The sequence below is a fragment of the Triticum aestivum genome, chromosome 3B (genome assembly GCF_018294505.1).
Source record: "Triticum aestivum cultivar Chinese Spring chromosome 3B, IWGSC CS RefSeq v2.1, whole genome shotgun sequence".
NCBI lineage: Eukaryota > Viridiplantae > Streptophyta > Magnoliopsida > Poales > Poaceae > Triticum > Triticum aestivum.
Window position 1 is genome coordinate 436537898 of NC_057801.1, and position 13030 is coordinate 436550927.

The window sequence follows — 13030 nt, forward strand, 5'->3', positions numbered from 1 at the left end:
CGGTGAAGATCGCAGATGGCCCCGCGAAAGCGAGTTTGGTTGGTGAAAAACGTCGCGTCCTCTTCTTTCCCTTGGCTGGCGCCCCCGTGGAGCCATTCCCCGTCCACTCCCACATTCCCACGGGCCACTGGGGAGAAAAAGGTTATGCCTTCCTCTGCCTCCATGACGGCGATGGTTGCGGCGCTCCTGCTACTGGCGGCGGCGGCGGCGCAGGCGCGGGAGGATCCGGCGTGCTACCCGCGAGTGTTCAGCTTCGGGGACTCGCTGGCGGACACGGGAAACTTGCTCTACCTCTACGGCAATGACTCCTACGAGGCCGCGACCAGGCTGCCCTACGGCGAGACCTATTTCCACAAAGCCACCGGTCGATCCTCCAACGGCCGCCTCATCATCGACTTCATCGGTACGGCACGACCACCCGCCTGGCTCGATCTATCGACCAGCCAGAGCCAGCTGCAGCAAGAGTATGTATACTGACTTGAAATCTGTGTGGTCGCGTGCGCCGCAGCGGAGGCGCTGGGGTTGCCGTTCGTGCCGCCGTACATGAGTGGGCGGAGCGCGGAGGACTTCACCGGCGGTGCTAACTTCGCTGTGGGCGGCGCCACGGCGCTGAGCCCGGACTTCTTCTGGGAGAATGGGGTGCCCGCGTTTCGGGCTGACACGGTGCACCTTGACATGGAAATGGCGTGGTTCCGCGACCTCCTCGGCCTGCTCTGCCCCGGCGGCGTCGCCGGTATGCTAATTCAACCCCTTCTCTTTTCCGCTTTGACACGGGCCTTAAGCCTCATTTACTAAGTAATTTCAGTATTCCCTCCATCGAATGAGGCGCACACGCTAGTTTCAGAATCAAGTTTTACCAATAAAACACGAGTTACGTGCTATAAAATTTATACCATTGAATTCGTATTTAAAAAAGTTCAATGATATAATTTTGAAGTCACAAAACTCATATTCCCTCCGTCTCAAAACAAGTGTCGCTGTTTTACTAAATTAGCGACATTTATTTTAGGCGGAGACAGTATATTATTATTCCAATTGAAGGTCATTGTTAAATCCCGTGCACGCCCCTAGTAGAGGTAGTACAAGCAACCAACGTTTTTCATCAATCTATTGAGAGAGGGGCACTTTCAGATTGAAAATGTTACATGAAATGGTTCTTTGCAGCATGTGCTTCCGAGATATATACACTAATTCATAAAAAATATATTCTAGTGTATTTGGAAAACAAGGGCAAATATAGTTTATGTCTTTCATATGCTTGTAACTTTTAATAGTAGAATACCTTTTGCCCCGAAGAGAAAATAAATTTTGATGCTCGAAGAGAACTATGATGCATTCTTTTCACGTAACATTTGCAAGCACAGAAAAGACTTGAACTTTTTTTATATATCAGTTTTTTTGGACTCCTAATATATTCAGAGAATTACCTTTGAACCTGGAGCAAGTGCATATGGGTGACTTTTCATTTTTCTTCTCTAAAAACTCTAATTATACATTTTATTCTGAAACTTATTATTCAACTGTGCAACTCTAGTACTCACTCCATCCAAATATACATTTTTTTTGAAAAAGGAGGATTACCTCCGGCCTCTGCATCAATTGATGCATGCAGCCATATTATTAGAAAGAGTAACAAAGTCTTAACATCAAAGAAAGCTCAAAACACAAGAAAAAAAAGAAAATAAATCTGTAAAGCGCCACATCAAGCAAGGAAACGCCACATCCGGTGATAAAGAACATGCTACGATGCCCACATACCTAGCCTATTATCGGCTCGCCATCCAAATCGGTTGAATATAGCCCGTGCTACCGTCTCCTAGTGGTTGCACCCAATAACCATAAGCTCCCTGCAGTCCGCATAAGTGAGTAACGACCACATACAGACCCAGGCTGTAGCTCTATAGATAACCTGCAAAAAATTAGTGAATTGTGCCTCATTAAAAATTATATAATTTCTAGTGTTCCATATAGCCCAGAATTGTGCCCCAATTCCTTTTCGTCAGATTATCTTTGGTCAAGATGACTCCTTTGTGGACGAACCACATAAAGATCTTGATGCGGAGTGGAACTTTAATCTTCCATATGTGCAAAGACCTCGACAATGACCCAGAATTAATTAAGTCTAAATACATGAATTTCACCGAGAATAATCCATTCGTGGTTAGCTTCCAGCTAATTTTATCCGCCTGGTCTGAAAGTTGAACATCCATCAACCTACGGACCAGGTGTAACCAAGCATTTCAACGTTCCCCTATAAGGGATCTCCTAAATTGGATGTTAAGTGGTACCGAGTTTAATACTGTGGCAACATAATCCTCCTTACATTGCACAATATTATATAGGGAAGGGTATTATAAAGCCAAAGACGTCTCCCCTAGCCATGTATCCTCCCAGAATCTAGTAGTGGTACCACTACCAATTAGTAACTTCACCCGTTGGAAGAAAGTTACTTTTGTCTTCATTAACCCCTTCCAAAAGGGTGACTTCGTTGGCCTTGGATTCACCTGGGCCAAAGTCTTAGTATGTAGGTATTTATTCCGCAAGATTTGTACCCACATGCCCTCGGTCTCAGTAGATAGTCTGTATAGCCATTTGCTAAGCAAACATCTGTTCTTTACCTCTAAATTCTCGATCCCTAACCCACCCTGGTCTTTTGGTCTACACATGATATCCCATCTAGCCAATATATATTTCTTCTTGGCCTCATCGCTTTGCCAGAAGAATTGGGATATGTAAAAGTCTAAATTTTCCATACCCCTACCGGTACTTCAAAGAAAGATAGGAGGAACATCGGCAAACTCGTCAAAACCGAGTTAATCAACACCAGCTATCCTCCGTAAGACATTCGTTTGCCCTTCCAGCAGTTTTTTTTTCAAATCTATCTTCTATACATTTCCATTCCTTGTTCGTTAACCGTCTATGGTGAATTGGGATCCGTAGATAACTAAACGGTAAGGATCCCATTTCACAACCGAACAAGTTTCTGTAATCGTCTTGTTCTTCTTTAGCTCTCCCAAAGCAGAATAGTTCGCTTTTATTGAAGTTGATTTTTAACCCAGACAGTTGCTCAAAAATGTATAAAATAAACTTCATATTCCTAGCTTTTGCAAGATCGTGTTCCATGAAAATAATAGTATCGTTAGCATATTGTAGGATGAAGACGCCCCCTCTACAAGATGGGGGACGAGACTTCCTACTAGGCCACTCTTTTTAGCCCGACTAATAAGTACTGCCAACATATCTGCTACAATGTTAAACACACATGAGACATGGAGTCTCCCTGTCGTAACACCTTACGTGTCTGGAAATAATGACTTGTGTCATCATTGACCTTTATCCCGACACTGCCTTTCTGTATGAATGAATTCACCTGAGATCTCCAGGCTTCATTGAACCCCTTCATACGTAAGACTTCCTGTAAGAAGGGCCATTTGAACTTATCATACGCTTTTTCAAAATCCAATTTGAAGACAACCCCATCTAGTTTCTTCGAATGGATTTCGTGCAATGTTTCATGTAGGACTACCACCCCTTCTAGGATTTGTCGTCCTCGCATGAAAGCAGTTTGAGTTGGTTGCACAACAGAATGGGCTATCTGTGTCAACCTATTCGTGCCAACCTTTGTAAAGATCTTAGAGCTTACATTGAGAAGACATATCGGTCTAAACTGCTCAATCCAAACAGCTTTCATCTTCTTTGGCAACAATGTAATTGTTCCAAAATTGAGGCGAAACAAATTTAAATGGCCTTCGAACAAGTCATGGAACATATGAATAAGATCTCTCTTTACGATATGCCAACATTTTTGATAAAATTCCGCCGGGAACCCATCCGGCCCGGGCGCCTTATTATGCTTCATTTGCGTTATAGCATCGAACACCTCTTTCTCAGTGAAAAGGGTAAACAACACCTCATTCTCTTCTAAGTTGAGTTGCGGTATGTCCCCGATCACACTCTCATCTAGAGAAACGAAACTTTCTTCGGGTGCTCCGAAAAGTTTCTTATAGTATTCGGAGATGTACAGTTTTAGGTTCTCATGTCCTACAATTGTACCCGGAATCCAAATATACATGCCTCACCCTCAAAAAAAGTAAAAAATATGCATGGGCTAATACGTTTTTTGATGTTACTTTTGACCACGAATTAGAGCAGTAATATATGCCATCCATGTTACATAAAGTATACCATCAAATCGTATGTGAAAGGAGTTTCTAAAGATATAATTTCTGCATCATACATCTCATATATTATTAATCTTATTAATGGTCAAAGACAACCTTAACAAATGTATTTAACCTCTATATATTTGGATGGAGGGAATACATCTTTGGACGCTTCGCGTCACCATCAACTTTGCCTTGTTGAGCCCACAATACCACTTTGTACGTTGGCTAGGCAACATCTCTGTCCTCGCTCAACACCACTATGGAGTATCGACTTCACCTCACGGAACCTAACCTATAGACTGGCCGTTGGCTCGATTTTTCGTCATTGACTTTGCCTCGTTGATGCTAACCACTACCCAAGTTGCATAAAAAAAGAGAATGTTTTGATGTATATGTAACCAGATATAATATTTTTAAAAGTTAATCAATGAGCAAAAATTAAATAATTGAATATTAAGAAAAACAATGAAATGCACCGAGTAAACGAAATAGGTAAAAAGTTCTAACAACTTGTCATGTGTGAACAACAGTTGTAGAAAAAAAATGTGCAACAGGATAATAATAAGTTCCCAAGAAGGCCGTTAAGAGAACAAAGTGCAACAAGTGGACATATCTGGTGCATATACCTACTTGCTAATTTATTTCCAGGTTGTTTGGTAACCTCTAACGTCTGTTTTCCAAATTGGATGCTCTGGTTGCACAACAAGAATGGCGTAGTGGATACTTTTCAGTGCAATAACATGCTGACAAAACAACAACAACACAAGTCAAGAAACTGAGTACCAAGTTGTGGTTTAGAATCCAACACCTCACACAATACTCATTCTTCCTAAAAACACACAAAAATATGCATGAATTTCCATGTAAGATTTAATGGTTGCATGCTGACTAGGAAATACTCCCTCTGTAAAGAAATATAAGATCGTTTAGATCACTACTAGAGGCAGTACTTAGCAAATCATTTACTTAAAACTTTTTACATAGAGGGAAGAATAATTTTGCTCTGAACAATAGTTCATACTTAGGGGAAAGTGGTGAGAATCTATTAAAGTTCTTAACTACGTGTTTGTCGATCTAGAAAAGGGAATTCTTGCAGAAGTGTTGCAAAGGTGTTGTTGTTCCAAGAATGATGGATGGGGAATACTCCCTCTGTTCAAGATTATTGGGCATGCACATTCTTCTAGGCCCTCAATTTGACTAACCAAATATGTGTTATATGTGACCAAAAGTATATGTTTAAAAACTTTATTCGTGTAACACATATTTGATGACATATAGCACATATTCGGTTAGTCAAATTGATGACCTAAAAGCGCACTCAAGTTTTATAGACCCTGATGGAGGGAGTACTCAAATTGCTTGGAAGAAAGAAGCAAGAGACCATAACTAATGAAGGGTCATATGTTCTTACTTGCTCCATGCCAAAATAGAACACAATTATACTTCAAAAGAGAAAATGTACTAATGAACAATGATATAGGCACAACATTTCATCGGTAAGAAGTATATGTTGTATTCATGTTCTTGTGATGATCAACTAATGGTTTCAGTTGAATGCAAGTAGCCCCACATTCCATATCTCCGTTTTTCAGTCATTATGGAACAGGCCTACTGAGTTGTAGCCACAAAGTAGAAATTTCAGCAAAGACACCACAAAACTTTACGTTGCTTGATCCCCCCCCCCCCCCACCAAAATTATGACAACATGCTATTTGTTCTAAAGGAGATATAGCTTTGCGGGTAGAAGTTGGAAAATGAAATATTTCCTGTGACATGATTTGTGAAAGCCCAGTAACTGGCGGTGAGACAATAAGACTAAAAATAAATCAATTTGCTATCCAAGATTAAAATTCCAGATTGCACTCTAATGCGCTAAAAATATATCAGTGGTAACTTGATTTGAGCCTTTATACTACTGCACTATTGTAGAATACTTACTTAAGTGTTTGACACTTTGTCCAAACAGTTCTTGCAAACTACATTGTCTTCAATGCTGGAGAATATTGTTTTTTAGTACTTCCTGAACACTATTTTTTAAACTAGATGTTATATTTACATACTGATTCAATACCAAATTTACAAATGAAATAGATTGCATGGACATGATGAGCAAATCTCTCTTCCTGGTTGGTGAAATTGGGGGCAATGATTACAACCTACCTCTTTTCTATGGGGTGCCCTTTGAGAAGATTCACACCTTCACACCAAGTATCATTGCCAAAATCTCTTCTACTATCGCCGTGAGTCATTCTGAACTATTTGTGCTGTTGTTATCGTTATCGCCGGTGCTACTATTGAGTCCCAACTCGAGAAATGGTGCAGACGTACATAGATAATAATGCACAATGAATTGAGTTTGCAGGAACTGGTTGAGCTAGGTGCCAAAACGTTGCTAGTTCCTGGCAACCTTCCAATTGGGTGCATCCCAGCCTACCTCACGACATACATGAGTGACAAGATGGAAGATTATGAACCAGAGACGGGTTGCATCCGTTGGATGAATGAGTTCTCACAGTACCACAACAAACTTCTTGTGGATGAGTTGGAAAATCTGCGAAAGCTTCATCCTGGAGTGGTGATTATCTATGCTGATTACTATGGAGCTGCCATGGAGATCTTCTCTTCTCCCGAACAATTTGGTGAGTTCAAAGCCTTCTAATTTTATTACTATGAGAACACTTCGTATGACAAAAAAAAATTCTTGCCAACTAACATGCGAGTCTCTAATGTCTTTTCAAAGAGAACATATTCCACATGTATCCATATGTTACCTCTTCGATTGACCATTTAACAAGCTAGTTGGCAAAGTTGACAAAATTCTTTATAGTTCATAGAAAAACATACAGACCCATCAAGTGTAACATTTTTTTCTTTGACCCCCATTCCGCATTGCATTAAATATTGTTCAGGCATAGAGGATCCTTTGATGGCTTGTTGCGGTGGAGGAGGGCCATATGGTGTGTCCGCAACTGCAGGATGTGGGCATGGAGACTACAAGGTATGCGATGACCCACAAGAATATGCATCATGGGATGGCTTCCATCCCACAGAAGCTACATACAAAGGCATTGCCAATGGCCTGTTAAGAGGTTCATATACTCAGCCTCCAATTTCCACCACCAGTTCATGTCCACAAACTACTGAGCTTGCTTCTTCCCTTGAATACAAGGTCCTTTATGACATGTAATTCTATAACTATATATGGTTTAAATATGATGAGTTTTTTGCGGGTGAAATATGACGATTCTATATTATGAAAATTTGGCTAATGGTAAGATGTAGCCATGCCAAAAGGTTCTAGTCCATCAGATTACAATGAGCACATACACACATTTTACTCACACCACACACAACCTACAAATCTATTTGTGAATTACTAAATGATTTTTCAAGAAGATAAAGCGGGTGTATAATTTTCATTTTGTATTTGCTGGATGCATATGTTTTGTTCATGTATGTGGTAATAGAAAATGATCCATAAATTGCACAAAGCTCTCCATCCAACTTCAGTCTAGTTGAAGTACCAAAGGCCCGACCCACCGTACCTACATCGAAATAGTTGCTCCATCATTGTTACTACTAGACCATGATAGCATGCTTTGTTGCTCCCATCCATTTTTAATAGAATGATAAGAATGTTTGCAAATATGACATTGCACAAGAAGTTAGTTTACATATCAGTTGGTATGAAGAAGGGATTTGAATATATTTGCAGCAAATTAGTGCCTTATCATCAAGTACAAGTGCAAAATAAATCGTAAATGAATGTCTAAAGCATAAGTCTCTAAAAAATAGACTTCCATGATGATACATGTTTGTCACAGTAGGTCGCGTTTTTTGTCATGCATGTACATCCATGACAATTTTATGACAGAATCAAGATAGTCATACTTGTGCTGTCATAGAAGTGTTTCATGACAATACCAAAATTATCATCACGGAAGTGTCCACTTCCATGACGATAAATGGTGCGTCATAGAAGTGCTTTTGTCAAGGGTAACCGACACGTGACATCCACCATAACAGGTTGCCGTTAAGCTATCGGGTTCCGGTTTGGATGCGATAACCCGTTAACTGTCTGGACCAATGGGGATTTTCACGTGTAAAATTCTCATTTGCCGTAGCAACCATGTGTCAGCTCCGCATTGAGATATATGTCAACCGCGCAATGGATAGGATGCGCCTATGTACATCGACACGTGGCTAGGCCCAATAACGGCCCATTCAGGTCAAAAGGTTGCCCCGTTTCACTTGGTCAAAAGGAAGCGGGCTGGCCCACGGAAAGCCTGTTAACGGCCCATTCACATATAGCCCATTTACAACCCGCTAACTCACAACCCATCATGGCCTATCCGAATTAGGCTTAGTAACATCATTTGGGCCGTCCAATATGATTCCGGCCCATGTATGGACCATGATGTCTTTCGACCCATATGAGGCCCTTTGTAACTCTGGGCCCATTAAAGGCCCGTGGTGAAACTGGTCCGTCATGAACAGTGTATCGCTTTATGCCCATTAACGGACCATTATTCCACTGGGACATTTCCAGCCCGTGTTACCTTTCAACCTTCTAAGGCCCCATTTATTCTTGGGCTGATTTCCAGCATTCAGTTACTTATGGTCCGTTACTCTCCTGTGCCGCTTGTGGGTCAAATTCAGCCCGTGCTTACAGTCGGCCCATTTGTGGCCCATACCCGTTGGGCTGTTTCCAAAGCATCATCAAATACAACCCATTAACGACCCGTTATGTCTGTCGATAGAATTAATCCCGTTATACATATCGGTCTATTAACGCCCAGTTATGGTCTGGCCATAAACATACGATTTCCACTCTAGCCCTTTTACGACCCATATTGCTAACCGTTATTGGTCCATGAATAGTACGGCCCATGTTTGGCCAATCGATCATACAACCCGTAGAAGGCCCAATGATTCTACGACCCGTAGAAGGACCATGGATCCTACGGCCCGTAGGAGTCCCATGGTCACTACGGCAGGTAGCAGGACATGGTTATAATGGTCAGTATGTTGCCCATGGTTACTGTGGCCTGGTTTAAAAAAACATTTGGTGCTAAAATGCAGTGACTACAACCAAACAAATAAACAAGACAATAATGAAATAAATAAGCAAGCAAATTACGCTAGGCTATTACGGCTGTTACACATATTACATCCACTGGGTATCAAAGTTCGCCACCAGTGCAAATATAGGGAACAAAGCAGCATATTACATACACTGGGTCTAAATTGGCCACCAGTGCAAATAAATGCGGCAACAAAACAAGTCCAGAACTGAAACCACTTTAGAAGCGCTCAAGAAACGATATCCTGGATACCCACCATGCTGGCGAGAAGCTTAGCAAGCTTATTACTTTTCTCTTGTTTGGTGCTAAAATCCTCCAACGCTTGCTATTGCACCAGAAAGTATCCATCTGAATTCTGTAGGGACTTCCTCAGTCCTTCGGCTTCTTGTCACAACACATCTGATTGATGCCTTTCAGCTTGTAGCTGAGACTAAAGAAGCCGAAGTGATTCAGGCAGCGAGTTCGAAGAGCTTGTGCGAGTGGTAGTGGCCAGTAACTCGAACACTACATTAACACAGGACTTTAGGGTTGTCTCACTGCCTACAAGATAGTTTTTATCAACTTTCTTGGATACCAACAGGGTTGTCTCACTATCTTGAACCTTATCTACATTACTTTCTCTTCCATTGCATAATGGGGTGCTCTTCTCCAATATTCTATTCGCATTCTACAAGAGAAACAAGCAGACACATCAATGGTTTATCATGTAGTATATGAAACTCATTTTGGTAAACCGGTTCAGTAGTAAGGTGGACATGAAACAACATGAAACAAATATATATCGATGTACTATGGTCACTATATTGTCAATATCATTCTAGTTTATGTTGGTAAATCAAGATAGAGACACAGTTCAAATCATATCTTTTTAGGACACAGCAGCAGACATAATATAAGTGTGGGAAACTACACAACACTAACAACACTTGTAATGTGCATGACATGAGAACATAACTATTTACACAACTGAAACTAAAATCAACATAGAGCGAGAAGTTAGAACAACAATGCAGTTAAAGAAACAAGTGTAAAACATACCTGTTGCACCATTGGAGTTTCAATTGAATCCTTCAAATTCGAAATTAGTTGGTATGAGTAAATATAGTGATGCAAGAGCAAAGGAGTATGCACCATAGCTACGGAATCTAACATGAGAACAATTGCCTTCTGCTTTAAACGTGGAGTTTGGGTTTGCTGTGGCGGTCTTCGTGTTTTCGGCACTGTAGTTGCCTTACAAACTGCTCGTGTGGGGGTACTCTGTGGTGGACATGGTGCTGTGTCAACTAGAAGTGGGTTACTATCTGGTGAGGTTGGGGTTAGATGGGGTGTAGCTGGTTCTCTGTCCAATGGTGTAGGTGTACAATCTGGAAGAGTCTCGATTATGTGTGGTGGGGCTAGTTCGTGGGCCAGTACAACCATGGTTCTATCTACATCGACAGGTACTGATACGTCTCCAACGTATCTATAATTTTTGATTGTTCCATGCTATTATATTACCTGTTTTGGATGTTTTATATGCATTAATATGCTATTTTATATTATTTTTGGGACTGACCTATTAACCTAGAGCCCAATGCCAGTTTCTATTTTGTTGTTGTTTTTGAGCTTCGCAGAAAAGGAATACTAAATGGAGTCCAAACGGAATAAAACTTCACGATGGTTTTTCTTGGACCAGAAGACACCCAGGAGACTTGGAGTGCAAGTCAGAAGATCCACGAGGCGGCGACAAGGGTGGAGGGCTCGCCCAGGGGGGAGGGCGCGCCCCCTACCTTGTGGGCCCCTCGTTGACCCCCTGACCTAGATCTTCCTCCTATATATTTGCAAATATTCCCAAACCACCAGAAGCATCCACGAAAACACTTTTCCACCGCCGCAACCTTCTGTTCCCGTGAGATCCCATCCAGGGACCTTTTTCGACACCCTGCCGGAGGGGGATTCGATCAGGAGGGCATCTACATCAACTCTATTGCCCTTCCGATGAAGCGTGAGTAGTCCACCACAGACCTACGGGTCCATAGCTAGTAGCTAGATGAGTCCTTCTCTCTCTTTGATTCTCAATACCATGTTCTCCTTGATGTTCTTGGAGATTTATCCGATGTAATCTTCTTTTGCGGTGTGTTTGTTGAGATCCGATGAATTGTGGATTTATGATGAGCTTATCTATGAATATTATTTGAATCTCATCTGAATTCTTATATGCATGATTTGGTATCTTTGTATTTCTCTTCGAATTATCGGTTTGGTTTGGCCAACTAGATTGGTTTTTCTTGCAATGGGAGAGGTGCTTAGCTTTGGGTTCAATCTTGCGGTGTCCTCACCCAATGACAAAGTAGGGGTAGCGAGGCATGTATAACATTGTTGCCATCGAGGGTAAAAAGATGGGGTTTTCATCATATTGCTTGAGTTAATCCCTCTACATCATGTCATCTTACTTAATGCGTTGCTCTGTTCTTTATGAACTTGATACTCTAGATGCAGGCAGGAGTCGGTCAATGCATGGAGTAATAGTAGTAGACGCAGAATCATTTCGGTCTACTTGACAGGGATGTGATGCCTATATTGCATAATAATTGCCTTGGATATCGTCATAACTTTGCGCTTTTATATCAATTCCTCGATAATAATTTGTTCATCCATCGTATTATTTGCCTTCATGAGAGAAGCCTCTAGTGAAACCTATGGCCCTCGGGTCTATTTTCCATCATATTAGTTCCCGGGTCTATTTTCCATCATATTAGTTTCCGATCTTCTATTTTCCATCATATTAGTTCTCGATCTTGTATTTTCCATCATATTAGTTTCCGATCTACTATTTTGCAATCTTTTATTTTCAGATCTATAAACCAAAAACCCCAAAAATATTTTATCTTTTGTTTATCTATCTCTATCAGATCTCACTTTTGCGAGTAACCGTGAAGGGATTGACAACCCCTTTATCGCGTTGGGTGCAAGTTGTTTGATTTGTGCAGGTATTGGTGATTTGTGTGTTCTTCTCCTACTAGATTGATACCTTGGTTCTCAAACTGAGGGAAATACTTATCTCTACTTTGCCGCATCACCCTTTCCTCTTCAATGGAAAAACCAACGCAAGCTCAAGAAGTAGCAGGTACCACCATATTTTGTGAAGAACGGGTTTTTACCCCCTTAGATACGACCATCACCCCCTCCAATTCAAATGGCTGATAAACAAGAAAATAAATTGAATGTATAGACATTGTATGATAGATAGATGTGGTAATTCACATATATGTTGTCTAACCAAACAGGACAACATGATAGAATTCCACAAACATGATGGCTAACTAAACAAGATAGCATGACACAGTTTCAGATATATGATGGATAAGTTAATAAGATATAATGGCATAATTCAACATATGACGAGCATCTAAAAACGATGACATGACATAACTATATGATGTCTTTCTAAAATAGGTTGGGATGAAATAATTCACATACATGTTGTCTAAGTATACATGATGGCATGATATAATTCACATAATTGATTCATATACTAAGCAGCTGGCACTCGCATGTATGATCTCAAAACTAAGCAGATGACATTGAATATTGTGTATATGCTGTCTAAACTAAGCAATGCAAGACACCATATGCATGATATGAGAAATATAAATATTGCAAGTTAGAGCATACACCTCAGGTGGGATATAGGACTGGTCATTTGTCTTTGAATCCTCCTCCGAGGAGCTACCTGTAACCATCGAGATATATGCTTCAACAGGTACCATTGTCTGCTCTGAAGACTTTGTTTTCACTCCG

At 41.0% G+C, this 13030-nt stretch overlaps 1 protein-coding gene across 1 annotated transcript; it reads left to right on the forward strand.

The window, feature by feature from the left end:
* Positions 1-7404, forward strand: LOC123070233 (GDSL esterase/lipase At1g28600). The gene is made up of 5 exons (XM_044493324.1): positions 1-403; positions 509-733; positions 6258-6406; positions 6529-6805; positions 7076-7404. Exons 1-5 carry the CDS (start codon positions 16-18, stop codon positions 7351-7353), a joined length of 1317 nt encoding a protein of 438 aa, XP_044349259.1. The 5' UTR covers positions 1-15; the 3' UTR covers positions 7354-7404.
* The last annotated feature ends 5626 nt before the right edge of the window (positions 7405-13030 follow it).